Genomic DNA, 21,113 nt, shown 5'->3' with positions numbered 1-21,113 from the left:
AAAGTGACGTAATATATCAAGTATTTTAAAAGAAACATGTTCAGTTTGAAATACAACTGTATAATATAAGAAAATTTCAAATTGAATTTATCGGAGGAACGTATATAGAGTTGGTAAAAAGAAAATTCTATCTTCAGATCTACTGAGTGTATAGGTATACTGTAATCTGGAAATCTGTGGAACACAATATTCGAATCTCTTTATTGTATAAAGAAAAAAGATTTTCACTTCTATCACTTGATCTGAAACAAAACTATTTTCGCTAACGGTACCGTGAACTTTGACGAAATTTATTATTTTAAACTGAACAAGTTTTTTTCATTTCACCTGATATGTATCATGTAGATAATTGTATATATATACAACAGATTTAAAACATACAAGAAGACATTCACACACTCATTTCAACATCAAAATGTAACATCTCCAAAATTACATTGAATACGAGAAGAAGCCACTTGGCTGTTTAAATATTCTTCTTTTATTCTCTTTGTAACACAAGTTACAAATACCTCATAAACAAGCTCGATTTTACGGCTCAACCACCAGTGTTGCACTTTATTAGGACAGGTATGTAGACCGGAAATGCCAAATTTCTCAACAATATGATAATTTGGTTTCTGACTGCCTTCTGAGCTGTTACCCATTTATCCAAGAAAAAGCGTAGTTGAAATAAGCCTAATCAGTTTTATCCACCCGCCCTAGAGTTTTCTTATATTGGAATTACTATCGAGATTGATGACACAAAATATTGTTGATAATTTTTGTCATAATACCTAACTGTGAGATTTAAACATGTAATAAGACCTGGTCTAGCGTTGTGGAACTGTTCTAAATATGTATCTAGCAAATACGTATGACATTTCTCCGAACATTGTAATCAACGTTTAATAATTGAAATATTTCGACTAATAATGATTATTACAATTTCAATAGTTAACATTGAAATATAGAAAAGATTCTCGAGTTCGCTTAGCTTTTGAGCATTAACAAAAATAATATTGATCGTAATAATAACAAATGTTATCCCTGGTAATGACGTCGAGACAACTAACGATTAGTATTAAAGGATTGGGGGGGGGGGGGGGGGGCAATGCAATGCTAAGCCATATTTTGTCAAAGTGCTAGCTAGAACCAGTAATTTACCGTACCCTAAGTTACATGCAACTTTCGAATGATCATCCAAGTCAACTATGTTTTCGCAAATTTCGAACGAGCATAAGATCAATATTTCAGTAAATTGAGATATTTCAATTCTTCCTATCCGGAAATCGAAGGAATATACTTGAAGAAATCGACAAAATATATGTTCTCGTAACAAACAAGAAGAAAAATTAAGCATTATTATACAAATTAAACTTAAGCAAAATATCAATTTGCCGTAACAAGAAAGTCCTATTTTACACTACTCAAGCTTTACAATAAATACTCAATGAACGATTTCATGGCAACGTATGTTTGGTGCACCATTTGAAAATTGCGATAAATAACAATTTTAAATTACCTATTTTTCTCCTTATTTACAGATTTGTTAAAGCTTTTATTGTAAACACCATATATTATCTTATCTGTTGCAAAACATGACTTCGCTATGCGATAATTTATGATTATTAATTCTCTTCTCGCCGTTTGGATGGAGTAAGCAATTCAATATCGTCCAATGGACGACCAATAAAAATGAGAAATTAAAACTTCACGATAAGTTAATACTCTGGACAACGTGTGTGCTGTATACGAGCACCACTTTTCATTGGGTTCGTTGTCTCACAGACGTGAACAACTATACCAGGTTGACCAGATCCGCCTGGATGGAGTTCGTGGGTCGCACCTGAAACAAATACGGTTGATATATTTAAGCCGATATAAAATCTTACGCTGAGTAAGAAGCAAAGATACTTTTTGTTGTAACGCCTAAGTAAATCTGAGACCTGGTGATAGGTTGGCAATTGCTGCGAGTAAGTCATGGTTTACGAGCGGCTCGCCTTCTTCCCGAGGCTCCCACCCAACTGGCGGTGATGCCGGAGGTGAAATTAGGAACTGTTTAGTTGGTGCTGGCGGGTGGAGATGCTGATCTTCCATATCTGAAATTGAATCATTTTAATTCATTATTTGCAGAAGGGTTGTCAGATTCTAAACACTATTTTAATCCTAACAATTCGAGTTCTGGTCAAAATAGAAACTAAGGTAAAAATCATTGACTAGCAAAAGACTGAATTGATTACAACTTCATAAGCAATATTGGATTCTATGATTTTTTTCAAAGATTTTCAAACACTTCATTCATAATTACGTGTAAAATAAAGAAGTGGACAAAGTAGAAGTAAAAAAAAAAGGAAGTGGAAGAAACTCATGAATACATCAAGTAGCATTTCTGCATACTTAATTGGTTTCGGTACTAAAAGCGATGACGCTTCTAATTTCAACTTCGTTAATAAATTGGTTTAAAATCGTTTTGAAGCTTGTACTAATATGCATTAAGTTTTTCAAGCAAAATATGTTAAATATCACTGGATGATAGAAATCCTGGGTAAAAAACATAAATCAAAAATGAGTGTAAAATATCAGGAACTGTGAACCTATTGGCGTGACAGGTTGAGCAAAGAAGCAGTTGATATCCGTCTCTCCATAACGTGTTTGATGCAGCTGTATCCTGGCATGAGCAGCGGCACTGGGCGAACTGTAGTTGACCCTCATTCGTCTGAAAGATCTGAAGTACTGAAACGTGGCGTCTTCTCCGAACTGTTTGAATAGTGTTTCTATGCCGCTCTGTGAATAAGAAAAATGGATATAAGTTGAGAAAGCTTGTGCGATAGAACATTAGATTACAAAAATCTTTATCCAAGAGTTATTACCATTATCTGAGGGTCTTTGAAAACTCTGGGGTCTACATTGGTGACAATCACTGAAGTCGGGAGATCCTCGTCTTTGACTAATTCGTCTATCGTTCTCAAGCTCGCATCCCCGCGACCCTTGTCGGATTCCAATTCCAGTACAAGCTGTTGATAATTGGGATGCAGGTTCGGCAAGCCGTCGACTTCGTTGATTATTATATCCTCCGTACTCTCCGAGAACCCACGCTCGCTATCGAGATTCGCCTCTCGTTTTTCCTCCATTTTTACACCCTAGAGAAGAAATGTGTATGAAGAAAAGCAATCGTAACAAAAGAGGATACATTTGTTCGATGTGGTAAAAACTTCCTTACAAAGTCCACGTCGGTTATTTCAAAAGCAGGAAAAATTCACACCGGCATAGACGAGAGGCTAGTTGAAGCCTGAATTTTACCATCGCATTTTCAAAACAGTTCAGGTCGTAACGACAAAATTTTCACACAGATAATTGAAAGCATGGGGAGTAAATTGACACAAGTTGACTGGAAATTTTGCTCTGATTTCACGGTAACGAAACGCGGGGATGACAGATGAAAACAGATTCAATGATGATTACGAGTAGAATTATTGTTGTTGCACCCGGGCTGTTTTACGATTGTTTTCGAATTTTAACAGTCGAATTAGCGGGGCGATAACATCGGTGGCAATTGATATAGATAAAAATTCAAAAGGTTGTTGTTAATTATCATTTTGCACAGAGAATAATCGCATATGATTAATTTCCCTGTAATTTACCTGTCTTCAAACCTTTCGTCCGCGTAGCGACTGCAGTTTCAGTCCGACTACTCTTCTCTTTCGAGAAGAAATCACCGCAACAAATCACAAAACAATCTGTCAATTCGTCCGAGCGAACTGCCGACCGTCTGATAATTAACACACTACTCGTGTTTACACGGCTGTACGAACCTCCTATTCGATTATTTCAGGACGCCTTTGCCCTTTCAAATTTGTCAATGTATTTATATTATTTTTATTGTTGTGAATCTAGACCGATTAGCGATAGATTACCCATTGAGCTTATAGACCGTGTTTGTATGCCTGAGTCCAGTGTTACCAGATAAATAGTACCGCAAGTCGCTAAAAGAGAGCGCAACGGTAAGCAAATGCAGCCAACCTCCAAGCCAAATAGCCCCTAGTAAAAAAAATTTTGCTACGACGCGCGCGTTTCAAAACAAACTGTTTTGACTCATTTTGGAACGTTGCGAAATATCACTCGTGCGCAAACCCATTTCCAAATACGATACCGACTTACATATTTTGTCCTCTTTTATCGCACAGGTTGGAAAAAGAGGAAAAGGCATGTGAAGTACCGACTAAATACCAACCGACATCCTTATTTACCGGCATGTACTCTGCTTCTTTCTTCCTGAACGGTTTTTTAACGCTTCCGTTTTCCATTTGTAGCGGTTAAATGTTTGAAACTTTTACGCGACTTAATTCGTAACTAAGAGGCCGTTTTACTAGGTAAGATAACCAAATTTTCTTCTCTGACGATGAAAAATCTGCTCGGCCGGTATGCTGAAAATTGTGACCAGAAGTTATCCGTTCTTGCAGTTTTAAATTTAACGCCGGGGTGGAAAATTTTTATTAGTCTCAGTTACGCCATATTTACTATAAAATTATACTCAATTTCATTTTCACTGTTTTATATTGAATATATGCGGACCTCAGTGATTCACATAAGGATTTTCCATGACTAAGAAGATAATTATGTGTGAAAATATTCATTAATTTAATGTACAAAGTCGGTTGAAAAGAATAACCTCATGATGGCGATTGCCCGACTTTATCAGCGACAGATAAAAATTTCATTCGAAATTTATTCAGGATATTAATATATTGTCATAATTTCTTTCTGCAATTTTGAGGGAAAGTTGGTAATAGCTTAAGCTCATTCAATTGACATTGTTTTGACAAGTTTATCAACTTTCTACTTCGTAGTTCGTGGTCAACAGATTTTGGCGGGATTCGTGTCTTATACGGCGGAGTTCGGGTACAAACAACTGACAATCGGTAGAAAATTTTTCTTCTCGCCTCCAAATTAACCGACGTGTCTTGGCGTGCCGTTATCGCATAATCGTTGTTATTTCTCATTATTAAAGTGAAAAAAGTGTGAAAAGTAGCCGCGAATATTCTATTTTACATTTGCAATTCGTCGCGTGCAGCGGATCAGACCGCAGACGTATGAATATAGCAGTCAACTGGCACCGCGAAGTTGTTTAGGCTGTGAAAAATTCGTCGAGTCAATTTTCACTCGTTGCGATCTAATCTCCGGTAAGATTCGAAATTATTTACGTAAGTCCCTAAGTACGGTAAGTTCTCGATCTTTTTATCAAAATGTATTCACGTTGAATCTTAGCAAGTGCAGTGCGCATTTTATAAAGTGAGTTTGTTCTATTTGCGGGGTGAAAAAATTATGGTGAGCTCTCCATCAGCGATTTTCTTTTTTTTTTTTTTTTTTGTCACGTCATGCAGTGATTGTGTTATCAGTGAACGAGTGCCTTATTGTCAGTATTCCTTTCCAAATGGAATATAAAATTTGTTCAGTGTTCACCACAAAAATATAAAATTTATGCAGTGTTCTTCAGAGGAATATTTGCGGGGTTCACGCCAGACTTCAGATGGTGAGGTTGGACCGATTGTCAAGATGCAGCATTGGTGAGTCGCATGAATTTAGAATTACTGATTATTTCTGACTGTCCGCTATTTGAAAATGTTTTGTCGTTACCATGATAAAAGTATTCGAAACTTACACTTGTAATTTATAAGTTACTAATATCGGAGTGGCAACGAAAAAAGTTTTTAAGCTTTTCAAATGTATGTTGACCAACTTCAATTGGGCTACTTTTTAAGGATGAAAAATTAATGGCTTGGTGATTGGAACTAATTTTAAGGTGAAATGTTCAGCGCACGGCGTGAAGATAGCGTTAACAAGTGAAAAATAAGCTTAGAGCAAAGAAAATAATTGAAAAATAAGTCAAAATCAGCGGCCAGCCGCAGATATTACGGAATTTCACTAGTTCATGCTGTTCAACTGGCGAAAAAAGTTACCAGAAGTTTGAATAAGATAAATTGTAAGCATGTTAGGGATAATTATTACGGTATCTCAATTTTTCGTTATATTGTAGATGAATCGCACACCGAAAACAAACTTTACGATGTAGCATAGTTTTTCATAATTTTTCCTCTCGTTATTTGTACCGTAATTTGAATTATTCTTTTTCAATCCTTCGTTATAGGGATTTTTTTTATTTAATAGATAATCCGACAAATGGCGAAAGCGAAAGATTTTCGTCGATGTTTGACAAGTTAAAGTTCCGTACTTTCTGCTCGGATTTTTAGCGTCACGAATGAATCGAAGTATCAGAAATTCAATAGTGATATTTACATTATTCACATATGCCTGCATTTAGTGAAACCCTCTAACCGTATTTTGTAAGTATTTTGCTTTCGATAATCCACTTGACTGTAAAATTTTCCGCAAGTTTTCGCCTTCCATCAACCCGTGTACATAACCTCAAACAACAAATGTCGCTGTGTGTTCAGTGATATAATTATGAGCGAATGCCCTAACTTCAAAACTTATTTGTTTGATTCTACACCTACAATTTGATTCAAAAGGAAAGTCTGAATAATGGGGCGAAAGAAAAAGGAACGTAAGGTGAGGAGTTCGGAAGACGAGTCTGATAGTTCGAAGGAAGAAGCTTCGTCGGATTCAAGCGATGCCAAAGAACAATCGCCGAAGCACCGCAAGAAGCAAACGGAGAAAGAAGACCGCGTAAAACCAAGGGAAATGCGTCAGGATAGAAACATAGAAAGATCAAGATGGGAAAGCCCGGACGGAAGGAAGCGGAAACACAGTCCCCAATCCCAGAGCCAACAACGGTATCAAACGTCGCGCGACGACAGAAGAAAGGGTCACAGAGAGCGCCAGGATGGCGGAGAAGCCAGAACTAAGTGGGAGAAAAAGGAGAGAGATAGAGACATAGATAGAGACTTGGAAAAACGAAGGAAGGAGGATAACCGCAGTCAGAATGATTCAGACAATCAGCGAAGACGGGAGCGAGATGCTCCAGAAAGGTCGAACAGAAATTACAACAGCGAAAATCGTCCCGTCGATAGGTTTGACGGCAGGAGGCAAAGCGATAAGAAGTCTCCTCGGCGAGACGAGAGGAACAGGGGATTCGAAGAACGAGAACGAGGTAGAAATAATAGCGGTAGAGGTGGGAGGCGAGGAGGTAGAGGAAACAGATTTGGGGACAGCGATGGACCGAGAAGTAGTTTTGACGGTTCCAGAGTGAAGAACGAGCCGTCACCCGAATGGGGAAAAGCGGACGTGAAAAAGGAGAACGATGGGAAGCCAATTGAGAAAGAGAAGCCAAATTTCGAGCCCTCTGGAAAGTTGACGGAAGATGCAAACACTGTGAACGGTGTGGTGATAAAGTACACGGAACCAATGGAGGCGCGGAAGCCGAAGCGCCGTTGGCGGCTCTATCCCTTCAAGGGTGAAAAGGCGTTGCCCACTCTCTACGTTCATAGGCAATCGGCTTACTTGATGGGCAGGGATCGAAAAGTTGCAGACATTCCTCTGGACCATCCGTCTTGCTCGAAACAGCATGCTGCTCTGCAGTTTAGGCTCGTCTCATTCCAGAGGGAAGATGGCGGCGAAGGAAAGAGAGTCAGGCCATATTTGATCGACCTAGAATCTGCCAACGGCACTTATGTCAATGACGTCAAACTCGAACCTAAAAGATATCACGAGCTCTTGGAGAGGGATGTTCTGCGCTTTGGTTTCAGCTCTCGGGAATACGTTCTTCTACACGAACAGAGCAAGGATGATGCTCTGGATGATGATGTCCCATTTACAGCTGCTGTTACGGTGAGAAATTATTAATAGCCTTTGTTCTATGGTTATCATATCGATTTAGTTTCTTCAAAATCAGTGTAATATTAAGAAAATAGTGATTTTTTGCCTAACGTTTCGTTACGATAACGTTACTAACTTCGAATTCGATGATGAAAACCTAGTTTCGTTAATTTTATTTTATCATTTTTATTCGCAGAAATGAGCTTGACGGGTTTATTGAGCCAATACGATGCTCGAAGAGATGAAATATCAATGTAAAACGATGATATTGCAGTTTTACGGAATTCAGGTGTAAGTATTGTTGAATTTCATGAGTAGTTTGTTGGCAATCAGAGCTGGAAGAGTGTTTTGAAGTTTTAGAAGGATTAAATGTAAATGAATAGATCTTGATGAAATATTTTATAGATATTTTAAGATCAAGGTATCGAGAAATTTGGATTGTTATTTCTTCAGAATTGTTTACTTTATTGTCAATCCTGATTCACAAACTTCGTAATGTTCTATACTGTAAGACATGACGTACAAAATTGAACCTGTACACTACAATGTGAAAAAGAAAAAAAATCGGATAAATTAAAAATATAAAACTTCACGAATCTGTGCTACCTCTCAATTTCACTGTCAGTTATTTTATTTATTTACATCGTTATTTCCTCCGTTACACGTTGGGACGTAGACGGATAGTGGTCAAGTATATTGGCCAAGTATCGGATACATTTGGGCAATTTTAGTCACCCTTTCCGACCCACGAATCTTTGGATATTTATTTCTTAAACAATAACATACGCGCGCCTTTTTTATTGACGCAAGGTAATATTTACAAAAGTAATTACATTGTTCAATCATAATCGTTTATATTCCGTGTAATAATGCTTTCTTTCATTCTTATGCAATATAATAAAATTAGTGTCAAATGATCAAGGAACAATATAAATGTTACATATATGCAAAATGATATTTGAAATGGAAATGACAAAAAATAACTACAATTAGACATGAAATAATTATTTTAAGCAAACTCGTTTTCAAGTTTATTCAAATTGACTGGGGAAGATGCTTAATACTTGAGCATGTGTGTAAGTGATAGATGAAAATCTAATAATGACATATTAGGAAAGATTTACAAATGTAATTATTTACAATTTTATTTATGCTAGCTTATATTTATTCATTTATATCTTAATTATTATCGTTCAAAAGGCACAGTTTAAACATATGAGCAGCACGTTGAAATAATTTAATTACAGCAATATCATAACTTGCCTTTAATATACGTTGTTTTTAAAGCTTGATAAAATATCTCAACCTTCAACTTTGTGTATAATAATTGTTGTCTATGCTAAATTTAAACTTAACAATTTCGTATATATCGTCGCAATCATCTGCTTCAGCTTTCGACAACACATATATACCTCAATTCAGAGTACGGCGTTTTAAAACATGTTCCAATATTTCTTATTGATTACTTATCATAATAGTAACGAAAGTATGTATTACACAAATAATCAATCATGGCAGTCGAGGCTCTAAATAGCTACACTATATTATCAAATTTTTCAAATACCACCTTTTATTATTACCCATTTACTCTGACCGCATCAGAGTTTATATTTGTATAGGTAGCGATCTCATTTCCATCTTCACTGGTATCTGGTGTTTGCCTGAGAGAATTCAGTAAGGCACTATTTATTGCTAAAGGTATATTCGCTTTCAGCAGAACTGAATGTGTCCTGTTTAATTTTGAAATTGTATTTTTTCCACTATTCGTATCACTCGAGAGATTTTTTTGCTTGGTTGCCGCATTCTTCTTCAATGGCAAAGTATTCTGGGAATTCAATAACGACGAGCTTGGCCTAGATGGAGTCAAGCTTGTAGACGAGCCGTGGGAGCTGCTGCTTCTACCGCTCAAACTATTCAGCGATCCTCTGATTTCTGTTGAGACTTTTTCGCTCTTGCGACTGTTGTCGATGGAACTCGGAGAGTTCATCGCGGTTATACATCTGGAAACATGATTCGTAATGCAGAATTTTTCTCCTGTGCTTGAAATGGAGGCCCTTTTTGGTTCCCCCGAGTCAAAGTTATTCGCCGAATCTCTTCTTTGATTTACAGCATCTTCCAATTGTTTATGATCCAAGTTTGAGCTTTCGTTTTGTGGATCTGATACTTCTGGAGTTTTGCATTCTTTTTGGACTTCATTTTTATCCAGGCACTGTACAGGCCTTGGTACTTCATAGCCACCAGTTGGAGTATCTCTAACATCAGGTACGTCGTTATCTGCTATTAATTCTAAATATTTTGGAATTTCTCCGGATGCTAATAGTGCCGTTGTGTTACAAGAATCGGGTAAGAATGGCTGCATGTCCCTACTGCCTTCGGAGCTTGTAGATTTCCAGGAGTTGCCTAAACAAATTTCAAACCAATGTCAACAATTTTGTATTATCTCCTAATGCCAGCTCCAATTTCGGAGCTTGCAAAGTATATTCCAATTTCTTTGATGGTTAGTCGCTGTATTCTTATATGTTAAGGTTTGTTATCTTTGATTTATCTTGAGATGTTCATTGTTGGTTAAATAAATGGGCTAAATGACATTAAACATGAAACCTACCTGAGTGGTTATGATTTTGATTCTCATCAGCAAAGTAAGCCATGTTAGACACGCCTGCAAGCACAAGCCATGCGATGGTCATTTCACAATTTTTTCAAGCAATGTTAATGAAGAATAAACGGGAAATTTTCATTTCAATAAGATAGTTTAATCCCCATTGAAAATTAACAGCAAATAGACGTTCTTACGTGTTGAAATTTTCAATTATACCGAGCAAAAATACATCTGACTTTTGCTTCTTCGTCACGGATAGTCCAGGAACTTTAGGATTTCACTTCGGAAGAGGTAAGTGTAAACGAATTTTTAGCTTCGTTGAACTTTTTCCGAAGATGAGCCCATTTCCTGGACTAAGAGTAATATCGTGAGCGATCGTGAGAATAAAAACGAAATGACTTTCGGTACCTTCATGTAGATATTGTCACAATAAATGTAACATATTCATGCAAGATAGAGATCAATGCAAATGAGATTGAGGTACGGTTGAATCAAGTTGGAACAAACCTTGTTTGGATAAGTAATGGCCAGCATGTGCAGGGCTGATCGCAGCGTCTTCTGTTCTGCTTCTGAGCGTTATTATATGATCTAGACAAGCCTTAAAACTGGGTCTAGCATCTGCCGTGCTCCAGCAGCGCAGCATCAACTGGTGTAACGCCGTGGGACAATTTAGCGGCTTTGGCAGTCTTCCGCCAGCTCTAACGTGGTATAGCACTTCCAGATTCGTTCTTGCCGGGTACGGCTGTTGGCCCAGGGAAGTGATTTCCCACATCAAAACACCAAACGCCCAGACGTCGCTTTGAGAGGTGAATACTCCATCCACTAGAGACTCCGGTGCCATCCACCGTACCGGCAGTAGGCCTTCGCCCTCCTATGAAATAATCATAACTTATTAAATATTCGAGGAATTTGTATTTTTTTTTTATTAAAATGAATGATTGGAAAGTATTTTTTCTGACAATAACGTCGAACGTTTTGCTCGGTGAGATATTTTCTATTCCCAAGGAAATGTTAATCGTTTAAATTTTATATTCGATTCTTCTTTCCGAATTGGCGACTACTTTATTTAATTATCAAAAAAATTATGATCGTTTAAAAAATCATACTCAAAATTCAGCCACTCTCTCAACCGTTTACTCATATATACCCTCTGAATAGCAATGCGGTCGAATTACCTTGCGGTAGTAATCGTTTTTGTAGATGTCTCTTGCAAGTCCAAAGTCTCCAATTTTCACCACACGGTTTTCTCTATCCCTGGCAGATACCAAGCAATTCCTGCAAGCGAGGTCCCTGTGAACAAAATGAAGTTCTTCCAGGTATTGGCAGCCCCTCGCGACGTCTTCGCACATAGCAAGAAGATCTTGGAGACGAAGAGCACAGGGATCTGTTGGCTGCAGACAGCGGCTGGCTCTCAAGTACGTCAACAGATCCCCAGCCTTCATCAGCTCCAATACCAGCAGCGGCGGATCTGTGTCTAGGCAAACTCCAAGGAGTCGAAGAACATGCTTATGTCTGAATGGACTCATCAGTCGAGCCTCCCGTAGAAATTCAGTCTTTTCTTGCGCAGACGCCCCTTTTCTCAAAGTCTTTATAGCTACTCCAGTTATTCCAGGACCGTCCAGGTCCTTCGCAATGCCTTGAAAAACCTGGTACAAGACACGAGCATTGTTTTAGAAACTCAAACTTCGTCTCAGTTTGTATTCCAAGAGATAAACTCACCTCTCCAAACGCACCGCTACCCAGGAATTTGGCCAACGTTATTTGCTCCCGTTTTATCTTTGGCAAAGAAGAATCGTCCGGGTCGTCTTGCTGCGCAGTTGCGTACAACGTGTTTGACTGCATAAAATTTCCCCGTGGAATTTCACGCAGCGTTGCTAATTCAACGTCTGGCGCAGCTGGTGGAATTACTGCTTTTTTATCCTCTTTACGTTGCCGGTAGACTGCTAAAATATTGTACAAATTTTAGTCCTTAAACTTAGGTTTCGACTTTAAATTCAAATAATTCTTAGTAAATGAACACTCACGACAAAGGAAAAAGCCAAAACATAATAGCATGATCCCAAGGACTAAAGGAACACTGAGTCCCAGTATTAATCCCAGGTGTTGCGGAGGAACAAATATCCCGCTCCCAGCCTCACTTAAATCAACTACTGCGCTGGCTTTACTCCAAGATCCAAGGCCATACGCGTTCTTTGCTTGAACTCGAAATTGGTACTTTTGCACCATTTCGTCTGGGATTATCCAGTAAGTGTCTGTCCCATTATAGTAGAGGCGCCATTCGCTAGTTTTGTTGCGATGTTGATCCATAGTTTCGGAATTTTCTAAGATGGTTCCCTCCAGACGATACAACGTGATCGAAGATCCACGAGCGTGTGCAGGCTCCCAATTAACTTGATAGACTGGACCACGCACCTTTGTTATCGTCGGAGTTCCGGGAGCGCTTGGAACATCACCTGGAAGACCGGAGGGACACACATCGATTAGGTTCAACCTCGAAAGGTGGGGAAAAAACAGGCAACTTACCTGACGTTTGGAAAGTAAATCTCGCGTCTGAAGGCCAGATGACATTATGCTTATAAGTTGGATACCTAAGCGTCAATCTAAATCTGTAGAAAGTTTTCGGTTGCAGTTTACGAATGTGGAATTCCACCTTGTCATTTTTAACTATCGGACTGGTAACTGTCTGCCATTGATCTGATCCCACAATCGAGTACTGCAGACTGTAGATAATAGTCAGATTTTTACTCGGCAACCACGATATGTTCATCGAGTTGACACTGGTACCAGTCAGCGTCAAATTGTTTGGTTCAGGATACATTTTCAGGGTTTGTGAAAGGCTTTCGTTGTAAATAGCAGTGGAAGTTGAGTAAGCACGAACGCATATCAGGTAATCTTGTCCTGGCAATAATGACTGCAGCGTCGCGGATAGTTTCCCATCCGAAGATTGCTCCGTTTGTTTAATCGACTGTTCTCCGTTGTGTCTCATTCCATTAACAAGCTGGACTGATCTCCAATGAATTTCATAGCGAACAGCTGCTCCATTCAATATTTTTGGGGGAAGCCAACTAACCGCCGCTAACGTTGGCGTTAGTGCTTCAACTTCGACATTTTCTGGCCTTGTTGGAGCTCCGGCCTCCGTTATTGTTATTATTCCCTGGCTTAGTTCGGGACTGGAAGACTCCAAGTTACTATAGTAGTTGCTCAAACTCAGTTGAAACATGTATCTACTAAACGGTTTGAGATTCTCAACTTCAATTTCCTTCTTGAAAGTTTTCAGTTTCATTTTTTCCCTGTTGCTACACTTAGTAGAATCGACCATGGAGCATTCGGTAACGTAAATGGTATACAGGGTTGCCGGAAGATTATATTTCTCACATGCGAAGTGAGGCACCGGTTCAGGTAACTTAATCTTGATAGAGTTTGAAAATTTTTTCACAACTTCAATATTATCAGATACTTCTCTCGGAACTAAGCATTCGGCAACTGGATAAGGCTGCAAAGATTTTCCAATAGCTTTTAGACTGCGTGGGCTCTGCAAGTAAAGTATCTTGATTTTACTGTCATCTGGATTGTTTTTTTCTACATAATAAACGCTGTCCTTATCCACGTTTGACCAGTAAAGATTGATCTTGTCCACCGTCAATGACGTCGGTGGTAAACCTCTGTTAAAACCTGAAACCGTGACGAACCAGTTCAACACTGTATTCGATATTTGTATATGTTACAATTCTTATCGAGGTTCTTTGTACTCTGGAACATACCTGGACCGAGAACCGTATTGCAAATACATCCATCCGTGTCTGCAATGTTCAAGTGGCCTTCCAACGAGACCCAATAAATTACAGGAGTAGACGCGTCCGTGTTGTCGACTGCCATGACCGGTCTCACAATCGGCGCATAAGGGCATGTGCAGTCCTCAGTTTGGTTGAAGAAATGCTGAACACTTTCTCCGTTCAAATTTGATTGCATCGTTACTCCACGACCGGCTTGAGCTAACTCAATCCAATACAAGGTTCTGTGTCGGAAAAAATAAAATAGTTAACAAATGCTAATGAATTTCAACACTTCTGTAGTACTGTTAAAAATGATTTTTTTTCTCACCCTGTCAGAGGTGATATATCCAAATTCAACATAACTTTCCTACTGGTTATTATTTTCTCGGCAATTGTATAGCCCGCTTCCCACGCTGTTAAATCCAGTTGCATAATATTGCTACCCATAGATTCTCCGTACTCTACTTCAGTCCAAAATAAGGTCCTGGTAACCCAATTGACGCATAAACTGGACGCGGTATTGTTTAATTTAAGAATTTTCGTTACATTTGGACTATCCATGTCTGCGAGCATCATCTCCTGCATTTCGTTTATTCCATATACTTTATTTTCCACCGCAGAGTAGTCTACTTCAATAGCGACATGTCTAGTTATCGTGTCGTTGATTTGTCTATCCAAATCTGAAATTCTCACAGCCTCTGGAGTAGCTACTAATATTTGTGGCACAGGATTTTCGTATTCAGTTGATATATTCACAATGTCGGTGAACCATCCGCCACCGACTTCTGTGTATGCCTGTACCCGGAAGTAGTAAGTTGTGTTTGGTAGTAATTGATACAATCGGTATTCCAACTTGGTCGAATTTACGTTGAGACGGTTGCAAATGTCTATATTTATGCCTTCGAGCATATACCAACAGTCGATTGCATAGATCAGGATCAAGCCGTTGGGATGATCGGGTGGATCCCACCTGTAAGCGAGAGAACTTGACTTAGCGTACGAATAACATACGGAGTTACGTTTCGGCTGATAACTATCGATTTAACATACCTAAAAACTGCAGAAATATTAGTCTCATCGCTAAGTGGTTTCTTGTCAAATTCAACGAATCCTCTTGCGTTTGTTGGCTGACTAGGTTTCGCTTGAGGAGATCTCAGAATTTTTCTTGTATTATGAGACATTCCCCAATAAGTGAACGCTTTTATGGTTACTTCTAGTACGGCGTACGGTGAAAATCTCTCGGAATTGTGATAAGGTATCGTAGTTTCCTTAGTGATTTCTGAATTCGTATTCTTGTTTATATAATCCACGAATTTCACCTCGTAAAACACCGTTCCGTAGTTTATATTCTTCACGGGGTTCCATGACACGTTGAAATTGTTCCATTTACCTTCCACTCTAATACTGTCCATGCTTACCGCAGATGGTAATACAACAATACTGTTTGCAGATAAATTTTTGGGATACTTGTGAAGTGCGTGATCCATTATAGCAACCATCTGCAGACCAGACAAAGTAATTCCGTTGATAATGGCTGTATTTTGACCAGACAAATCCCCGATAACTGCATTCCTGTCATCTTGGAGCCACAGCAAGTGCTCCGAAAAGTAACAAAGTGGCCCCTGTATGTTGGGATATTGTAACGCCGAAACCTGAAATTCAAAATATTTTTCAAACAGTGAGTAAGGAACTGTTGGAATTGGATAAACACGAATCCGGAAAAAAACAATCAAACCTGCTCCGGAATAATTTTCTCATTCAAACGTATTCTTTCAGATGTTGGCGCTTTGTAGAGTATCGATCCGCTTTCGTAACTCCTGACAATCCAATAAACAAACTTGTTCTCCGTATCCAACGTCAAACCCATTACTTGCTTTCCAATAAATATTTCATCAGAATAATAGAACCTTCTGTCTTGGCCATTGAGTCTCGATACTTCGACTGCATATCCAGTCGACCAATACAAGTAAGCTTCTAACGAGTCTATCATTAATTCCTTAACAATCGCCAGTATCGACATCGGTTCTTGATGAGTTCCGTCCAAGTTCGCTCTGGTTATCTAAATGTCAGATTTCCATCAGTTTCAATATTCTCCAAAACTTGTAGGTACGCAATATTTCATAAGATATTATGATTATTCGTGCTCACTATTTGCTGATTTGGATTTGCCCAGTAGAGTTTTTTCGATATCCAATCGACAGCTACGCTTCCAACGGAATTTATGTGCATTCTGTTATTCTCATGGCTAGTCGTGTTATAGCAGTACAAAACCGAGTTATTACCGACCAAATAGAGCAGGTCTTTGTACCACGCAACGTCGACAATGTGATACTGCATTTCAGAGTCCTTCCAGCTTGCCCTGTGTATCAAAGTCTCCACGTTTTCCCCGGTCACGTCACTCCTTAATAATCCTTCAGTTGCGGACCACAATATAGAAGCGTAGGGCTCGCCTCTAGGATCTCTGCAAAAAACGAATCTCACTAATAAATGAAAGTTCACATTTTTCACCTGCAACTGAGTTCAATTATTCCCAATCCGCTCACCTCAACGTTCGTCCTCGAAATTCTGTAGACCAGGGACCTCGGCCAGCGCTGGTATATGCTGCAGCTTTTATCGAATACTTGGATCTCTCTCTCAATCTATGAACAGTGTGAGACAATAAACGGATTCCTTTTTGGTGGACAGCTTTCCCGGTTATTTCATCTTTGATTTCTAATTCGTAGGACCAGTTTTGCCAAGCTCCCTTGCCCTGTCCTCCGAGCAGATACGGCGCTCTCCAAGAAACCTTTGCCATTTCGGCCCCAAGAACGGCTTGAACACCGGTCGGTGGATTGACAGGAACTGGAGCAGGTTGACTGGCGTCCATCAGCACATTTACGCTGTAGCAAGACCTGTCGAATCAATTGAGTTAGTTTTGAGTTGTATTTTATACCAAAAGATGTTTCATCGACTCTATAAATCTGCTTACTTGTAGGGATACGAGTTATGGAAATATCTGTTTTGGCCTGGATGATAGTCTTCCGTTAGTATATCTCTTCCGTTTGCCCAATAAAACAAACCGTTGGCCATAGCCAGAGAAACTACGTTCTGAAATTGGGGCTGCTGAGTATTCGCTCGGAGATTCGAGACTTCTCTACCATCCAAAGTAACCGATAAAACCGTATTTTGCACAGGATGTGGTATCAGCAGACGAAAATTTCTGTGATCGACCATAAAGGCCTCCAGATGCGAATCTTCGAGAATAAGGTCTGGCTGTGTCTGTGGATCATGAAGTTATTGTTCAATCAACGAATGTTGTAGTACATACATTTGTCGCCGCCCGCACTGATCGTTTTTGAAATTTACCTCGTGCTTCACACCGTTGCTAATATCGGCTAAATCCAAACGAGATAATCCATCCTTGCTGACCCAAAACAAGTACCCGTTGTACGGATCAACCTCGATGTGCGAAGGCTTGGACAAAAATGCCGCAACAGCAACAGTCAGTCCCTGTCCGTCCAGGTTGCAACGAGCTATTTGCCAGACGGTCGTTGTGTGTTTGACTTCGCCCAAGACGTACAGATGCAGGTTCAGCCAATCAACGGATAAACTCAGTGGCTTGAAGTTAACTTGGTCCGGACTCAGCACGACAATAGGTTTCGTTCTTTCGTCAACCGAGGTTCGATAAACGTAGCCACCCGAGTCTGATACGAATACTTGTCTTGAGGCAACGTGTATCGCAACCCCGCAAATTTTGTAAGCCGTTTCATAGATCAAGACTGGATTTTCTAACAAGTCGGCGACCTGCTTCTCCACTTGGTGTTCTCCTCCAAGAATCAGAATCGGTAGTTGCATATCTGTGACTGTGAATTAAGGGAAAAATTCAGATGATTCTACAGTTACAATGATCCGAAAGACTAGATCTGAAGATTAATGTTTACCAGCTGGCTCAGGCGTTGTTGAAATGTATATTACGGCAGGAGGTCCCTCCCCTTCGCTATTCCTCATCGTCATACTCACAGAATAGTTTTGATTTGGCGTTAAATTTTGAAACATGTAATGATCGGTCACATTTTCAACCGCTGAAATATCCTGTTGGTAAAATAAGAGAATTGTTCAACGACTCGCAATTTGTTGCGCATAACTTTTACCCGAACATGTATGTATATAATTGATCCCTGTTAGAAAGTAATTGAGTATTTGAAGCGCAGGATAGAACGCCATGCCAGAATCTGCTGCCTAAGTGAATTGGTTCGTACAAGCTGGAAGTGTCGATGTTAGTTATGAAAAGACGGCGGATTTAAAGCTTAAAAATAATTCAAATACCAAGTTTGTTACCGTACTGTAAGTCGGACGAATAGATATTGGTGCTTTTTTGAATTTTTAACTCAATGTCCGTTCGATTACATAGAAATGGTGACACGCTAAGCCTAAGTATTATGTTAGATACATTTGGATAGCAATAGTCATGCGCTGTTATTTCTCAAATTAGAAAAAAAGATCTTCTACTTTTAGATATCTACTCGAACCACCTATTCATCTTCCGTTACTGCCGTTACAAACTGGTAAAAATGAACCATTATACACAAACTCTTTATCCTCAAGCTCTTTAAAATTGTTCTACTACGAATAAGAATAAAACGCATGCATGCATAACGGGTGAAAAGTTGTAGCTTGCCGAACCAGTCTCACATAGAATTGATTGTAATAGAGAGTAAGAAGCATCGTGTCAGACTATAACACGTTTAAAAAGTGTAATCGACAAGGTAAAGCGTGGTAATGTGGCAGAGTAAGCGATTGTCACAAATAGATAAGTATGGAAAGTAGATTATAATTACAATGTTATATGCGCACAATATAAAGCACTGGCAATAAAAGAAGTAACGATAGCTTGCTTCTGATTCTCACTTTAAATGGGAACACATAATTATAAACGTAATCGTCAAAGTTTATCTTCTGGCGTGGCGTGTATACCTTAAGCGTGGAATAATTGCCCCCTTGCAGCCGCAGGACATAGGACAAAAGTGGGCCGTTTGGAAACGGTCCCGGTTCCCAAGACACGGACACGCGGCAGCAATCTACCGCTGCCGCCCTAACAATTACCGGTGGTGACAATGGAAAACCCTCGGGTTTAGTCAATATTGGAACACTAGGAGCCGAAGCAATTGATTCTCTGGAGTGCTGAGTTGATTTGAGGATCACCGCGACGCGAAACTGCAAAAATGAGATTAAGAAGTTTTGTTACAGTGTCACATCGTCGTACAACATTCGATCATTCCATTACGTCAAGCGACGTTCCACGTACCCTGTACTTTGTGTAAGGCTGCAAATTTTTTACTAGAATCTGATTGTCTTTTTCCCACGATTCGTTTCTGCAGTATTGCCAAGATTCTGCAAGCTCCTCGTACATCCATTGGACGACGTAAGATAATTTCGCACCTCGTTTGGCCAAGTCGATGCCCTTCCATTCTAATCGCAGGGAGGTGGCTGTAAGACTGTCAGCGACTAGTGCCGGAGCAGGCGGAGTGCCTATTTCCTCTGAAATGATTGGTAGTGATGATTACGTCAGTATTGCATTTCATTCCATGCTGCTGTATATCATCTTTTTAATTCTCTCCATTGAACAGATGATCCACTCTGAATAAGTCTAGAATTTTTTTTAACAAATGCTAGTGCATTTGGCGACCAAGCTATGAAACAACTTCTCCTGCCAGTCGTTAACCTATACCTCTTCATTGCATCCCAAAAGTGGGAAAATATATGGATTCTAATTGAGTGAAACGTTCAATTATGAACGATCGTGATTTGGATAAATCTTTTAACGAATACGATCAGATTTTGGAAGGATTGAAATCGAATTTCGTTGAGAACTGGAAGACGAAAAGGAAGCCGACCCAATCGCTGGATGATTTTGTGCGGTATAGAACGCTGGGGACCGGAGCATTTGGCCGAGTGATGCTCGTCAAGCAAAAAACAACCGGCGTTTACTACGCGATGAAGATATTGGAGAAGGCGAAGTTAGTGAAACTAAAGCAAGTCGAGCACACTGGAAATGAGAAGAGGATACTGGAGTGTGTGCGATTCCCGTTTGTTATCTACATGGAGTTTTGCTTCAAAGACAACTCCTACATATACTTGATCCTCCCTTTTGTCACCGGCGGGGAAATGTTTTCCCATCTAAGAAGAATGGGAAAGTTCGATGAGGCATTGTCGAGATTTTACGCTGCTCAAGTCACTCTAGCTCTTGAGTATCTGCATCACTGCGGTCTGGTTTATCGGGACCTGAAGCCTGAGAATATATTGATAGAAAGCAACGGCTACCTGAAGATAACAGATTTTGGTTTCTGCAAATTGGTAGATGGGAGAACCTGGACGCTGTGTGGAACGCCTGAATATTTGGCTCCTGAAATAATCCTTTCAAAAGGATACGGGAAGTCGGTGGATTGGTGGAGTTTCGGGGTTCTAATTTACGAAATGAATGCCGGATATCCGCCGTTCTACGCTCGAGATCCGATAAAAATATATGAGAAGATAGTTTCGGGAAAGTACAAATTTGCAAGCAACTTTGGCGAGGATTTGCGAGACCTGTTGAAGAACATTCTACAAGTAGATCTGTCCAGACGCTACGGCAACTTGAAGGATGGCGCGGTGGACATAAAGAGACATCGTTGGTTTCGCTCTATTAATTGGCTACTGATATACCAGCAGAAAGTAGTGCCGGGCTTCGTTCCTAAGACCGGTAGCCTCGGAGATACGAGCAACTACGATCACTATGATGAGGAAGAGCTAATCATTGACAAAGTGGATCGTTTTGCCAAGGAGTTTGCTGACTTTTGATAGCTGGGCTTAGTTCATGATAAGCTATTTCCTGCAATACCGCAAATTCCATTAGACACAACGCACAGTAAAACGTTTAACAACGGCAGATAGTGGGTAGCCACATGTGTATTCGAGCATGTCGCTACGCTAAGCTAAATAAGTATGGCTTATCCCTTTGTTCAAATTAC

The 21,113-nt window shown here is 39.6% G+C and overlaps 4 protein-coding genes across 11 annotated transcripts in view; 2 read left to right on the top strand and 2 right to left on the bottom strand.

The window, feature by feature from the left end:
• Positions 1–770: 770 nt before the first annotated feature.
• On the bottom strand, positions 771–3,895 carry LOC124414867 (protein sarah). 2 transcript variants are annotated; one of them, XM_046895974.1, is made up of 5 exons: positions 3,624–3,895; positions 2,853–3,133; positions 2,577–2,766; positions 1,929–2,081; positions 771–1,828 (listed from the first exon to the last, which is right to left on the bottom strand). In XM_046895974.1, exons 2-5 carry the CDS (start codon positions 3,111–3,113, stop codon positions 1,704–1,706), a joined length of 729 nt encoding a protein of 242 aa, XP_046751930.1. In that variant the 5' UTR covers positions 3,114–3,133; positions 3,624–3,895; the 3' UTR covers positions 771–1,703. The 2 variants fall into 2 exon arrangements, with proteins under 2 accessions (XP_046751930.1, XP_046751929.1); XM_046895973.1 differs by having other exon boundaries at positions 2,853–3,122.
• Positions 1,105–8,210, top strand: LOC124414864 (FHA domain-containing protein DDL-like). Of its 2 annotated transcripts, none has more exons than XM_046895971.1 (3): positions 1,105–1,115; positions 6,510–7,767; positions 7,952–8,210. In XM_046895971.1, the coding sequence occupies exons 2-3, from the start codon at positions 6,523–6,525 to the stop codon at positions 7,955–7,957; spliced, it is 1,251 nt and encodes a 416-aa protein (XP_046751927.1). In that variant the 5' UTR covers positions 1,105–1,115; positions 6,510–6,522; the 3' UTR covers positions 7,958–8,210. The 2 variants fall into 2 exon arrangements, with proteins under 2 accessions (XP_046751927.1, XP_046751926.1); XM_046895970.1 differs by lacking the exon at positions 1,105–1,115 and adding an exon at positions 6,160–6,323.
• The window catches only part of LOC124414858 (proto-oncogene tyrosine-protein kinase ROS), a 35,029-nt gene continuing 22,115 nt past the window's right edge, over positions 8,200–21,113 (bottom strand). Inside the window, exons 5-22 of one of the 6 annotated variants that reach the window (XM_046895956.1) lie at positions 19,412–19,644; positions 19,081–19,320; positions 18,048–18,198; positions 17,473–17,969; positions 17,096–17,385; positions 16,671–17,018; positions 16,276–16,588; positions 15,863–16,186; positions 15,178–15,797; positions 14,456–15,097; positions 14,116–14,369; positions 12,878–14,026; positions 12,379–12,807; positions 12,074–12,297; positions 11,530–12,000; positions 10,862–11,225; positions 10,361–10,414; positions 8,200–10,155 (exon numbers count right to left, since the gene is read on the bottom strand). In XM_046895956.1, coding sequence (XP_046751912.1) covers positions 9,332–10,155; positions 10,361–10,414; positions 10,862–11,225; positions 11,530–12,000; positions 12,074–12,297; positions 12,379–12,807; positions 12,878–14,026; positions 14,116–14,369; positions 14,456–15,097; positions 15,178–15,797; positions 15,863–16,186; positions 16,276–16,588; positions 16,671–17,018; positions 17,096–17,385; positions 17,473–17,969; positions 18,048–18,198; positions 19,081–19,320; positions 19,412–19,644 — 7,427 coding nt within the window. In that variant the 3' untranslated portion in view covers positions 8,200–9,331. The remainder of the gene's footprint in view (positions 10,156–10,360; positions 10,415–10,861; positions 11,226–11,529; positions 12,001–12,073; positions 12,298–12,378; positions 12,808–12,877; positions 14,027–14,115; positions 14,370–14,455; positions 15,098–15,177; positions 15,798–15,862; positions 16,187–16,275; positions 16,589–16,670; positions 17,019–17,095; positions 17,386–17,472; positions 17,970–18,047; positions 18,199–19,080; positions 19,321–19,411; positions 19,645–21,113) is intronic. The other 5 variants (XM_046895957.1, XM_046895958.1, XM_046895959.1 and 2 more) reach the window with 5 other exon arrangements.
• LOC124414865 (cAMP-dependent protein kinase catalytic subunit 1-like) lies at positions 19,895–20,970 on the top strand. The gene has a single exon (XM_046895972.1). The coding sequence runs from the start codon at positions 19,897–19,899 to the stop codon at positions 20,941–20,943; it is 1,047 nt and encodes a 348-aa protein (XP_046751928.1). The 5' UTR covers positions 19,895–19,896; the 3' UTR covers positions 20,944–20,970.

This window comes from Diprion similis, chromosome 14 (assembly GCF_021155765.1).
Source record: "Diprion similis isolate iyDipSimi1 chromosome 14, iyDipSimi1.1, whole genome shotgun sequence".
NCBI lineage: Eukaryota > Metazoa > Arthropoda > Insecta > Hymenoptera > Diprionidae > Diprion > Diprion similis.
The sequence above is the reverse complement of the archived record's forward strand: the minus strand, read 5'-3'. Positions and strand labels throughout refer to the sequence as shown.

Excerpts from the sequence above, each read along its gene's own strand:
- LOC124414867 (XM_046895974.1), bottom strand. The coding sequence starts at position 3,113 with ATGGAGGAAAAACGAGAGGCGAATCTCGATAGCGAGCGTGGGTTCTCG. Across the intron at positions 2,767-2,852 it reads TCAAAGACCCTCAGATAATG|AGCGGCATAGAAACACTATT; the intron begins GTAATAACTCTT and ends TCTTATTCACAG. Across the intron at positions 1,829-1,928 it reads AATTGCCAACCTATCACCAG|GTGCGACCCACGAACTCCAT; the intron begins GTCTCAGATTTA and ends TATTTGTTTCAG.
- LOC124414864 (XM_046895971.1), top strand. The coding sequence starts at position 6,523 with ATGGGGCGAAAGAAAAAGGAACGTAAGGTGAGGAGTTCGGAAGACGAG.
- LOC124414865 (XM_046895972.1), top strand. The coding sequence starts at position 19,897 with ATGAACGATCGTGATTTGGATAAATCTTTTAACGAATACGATCAGATT.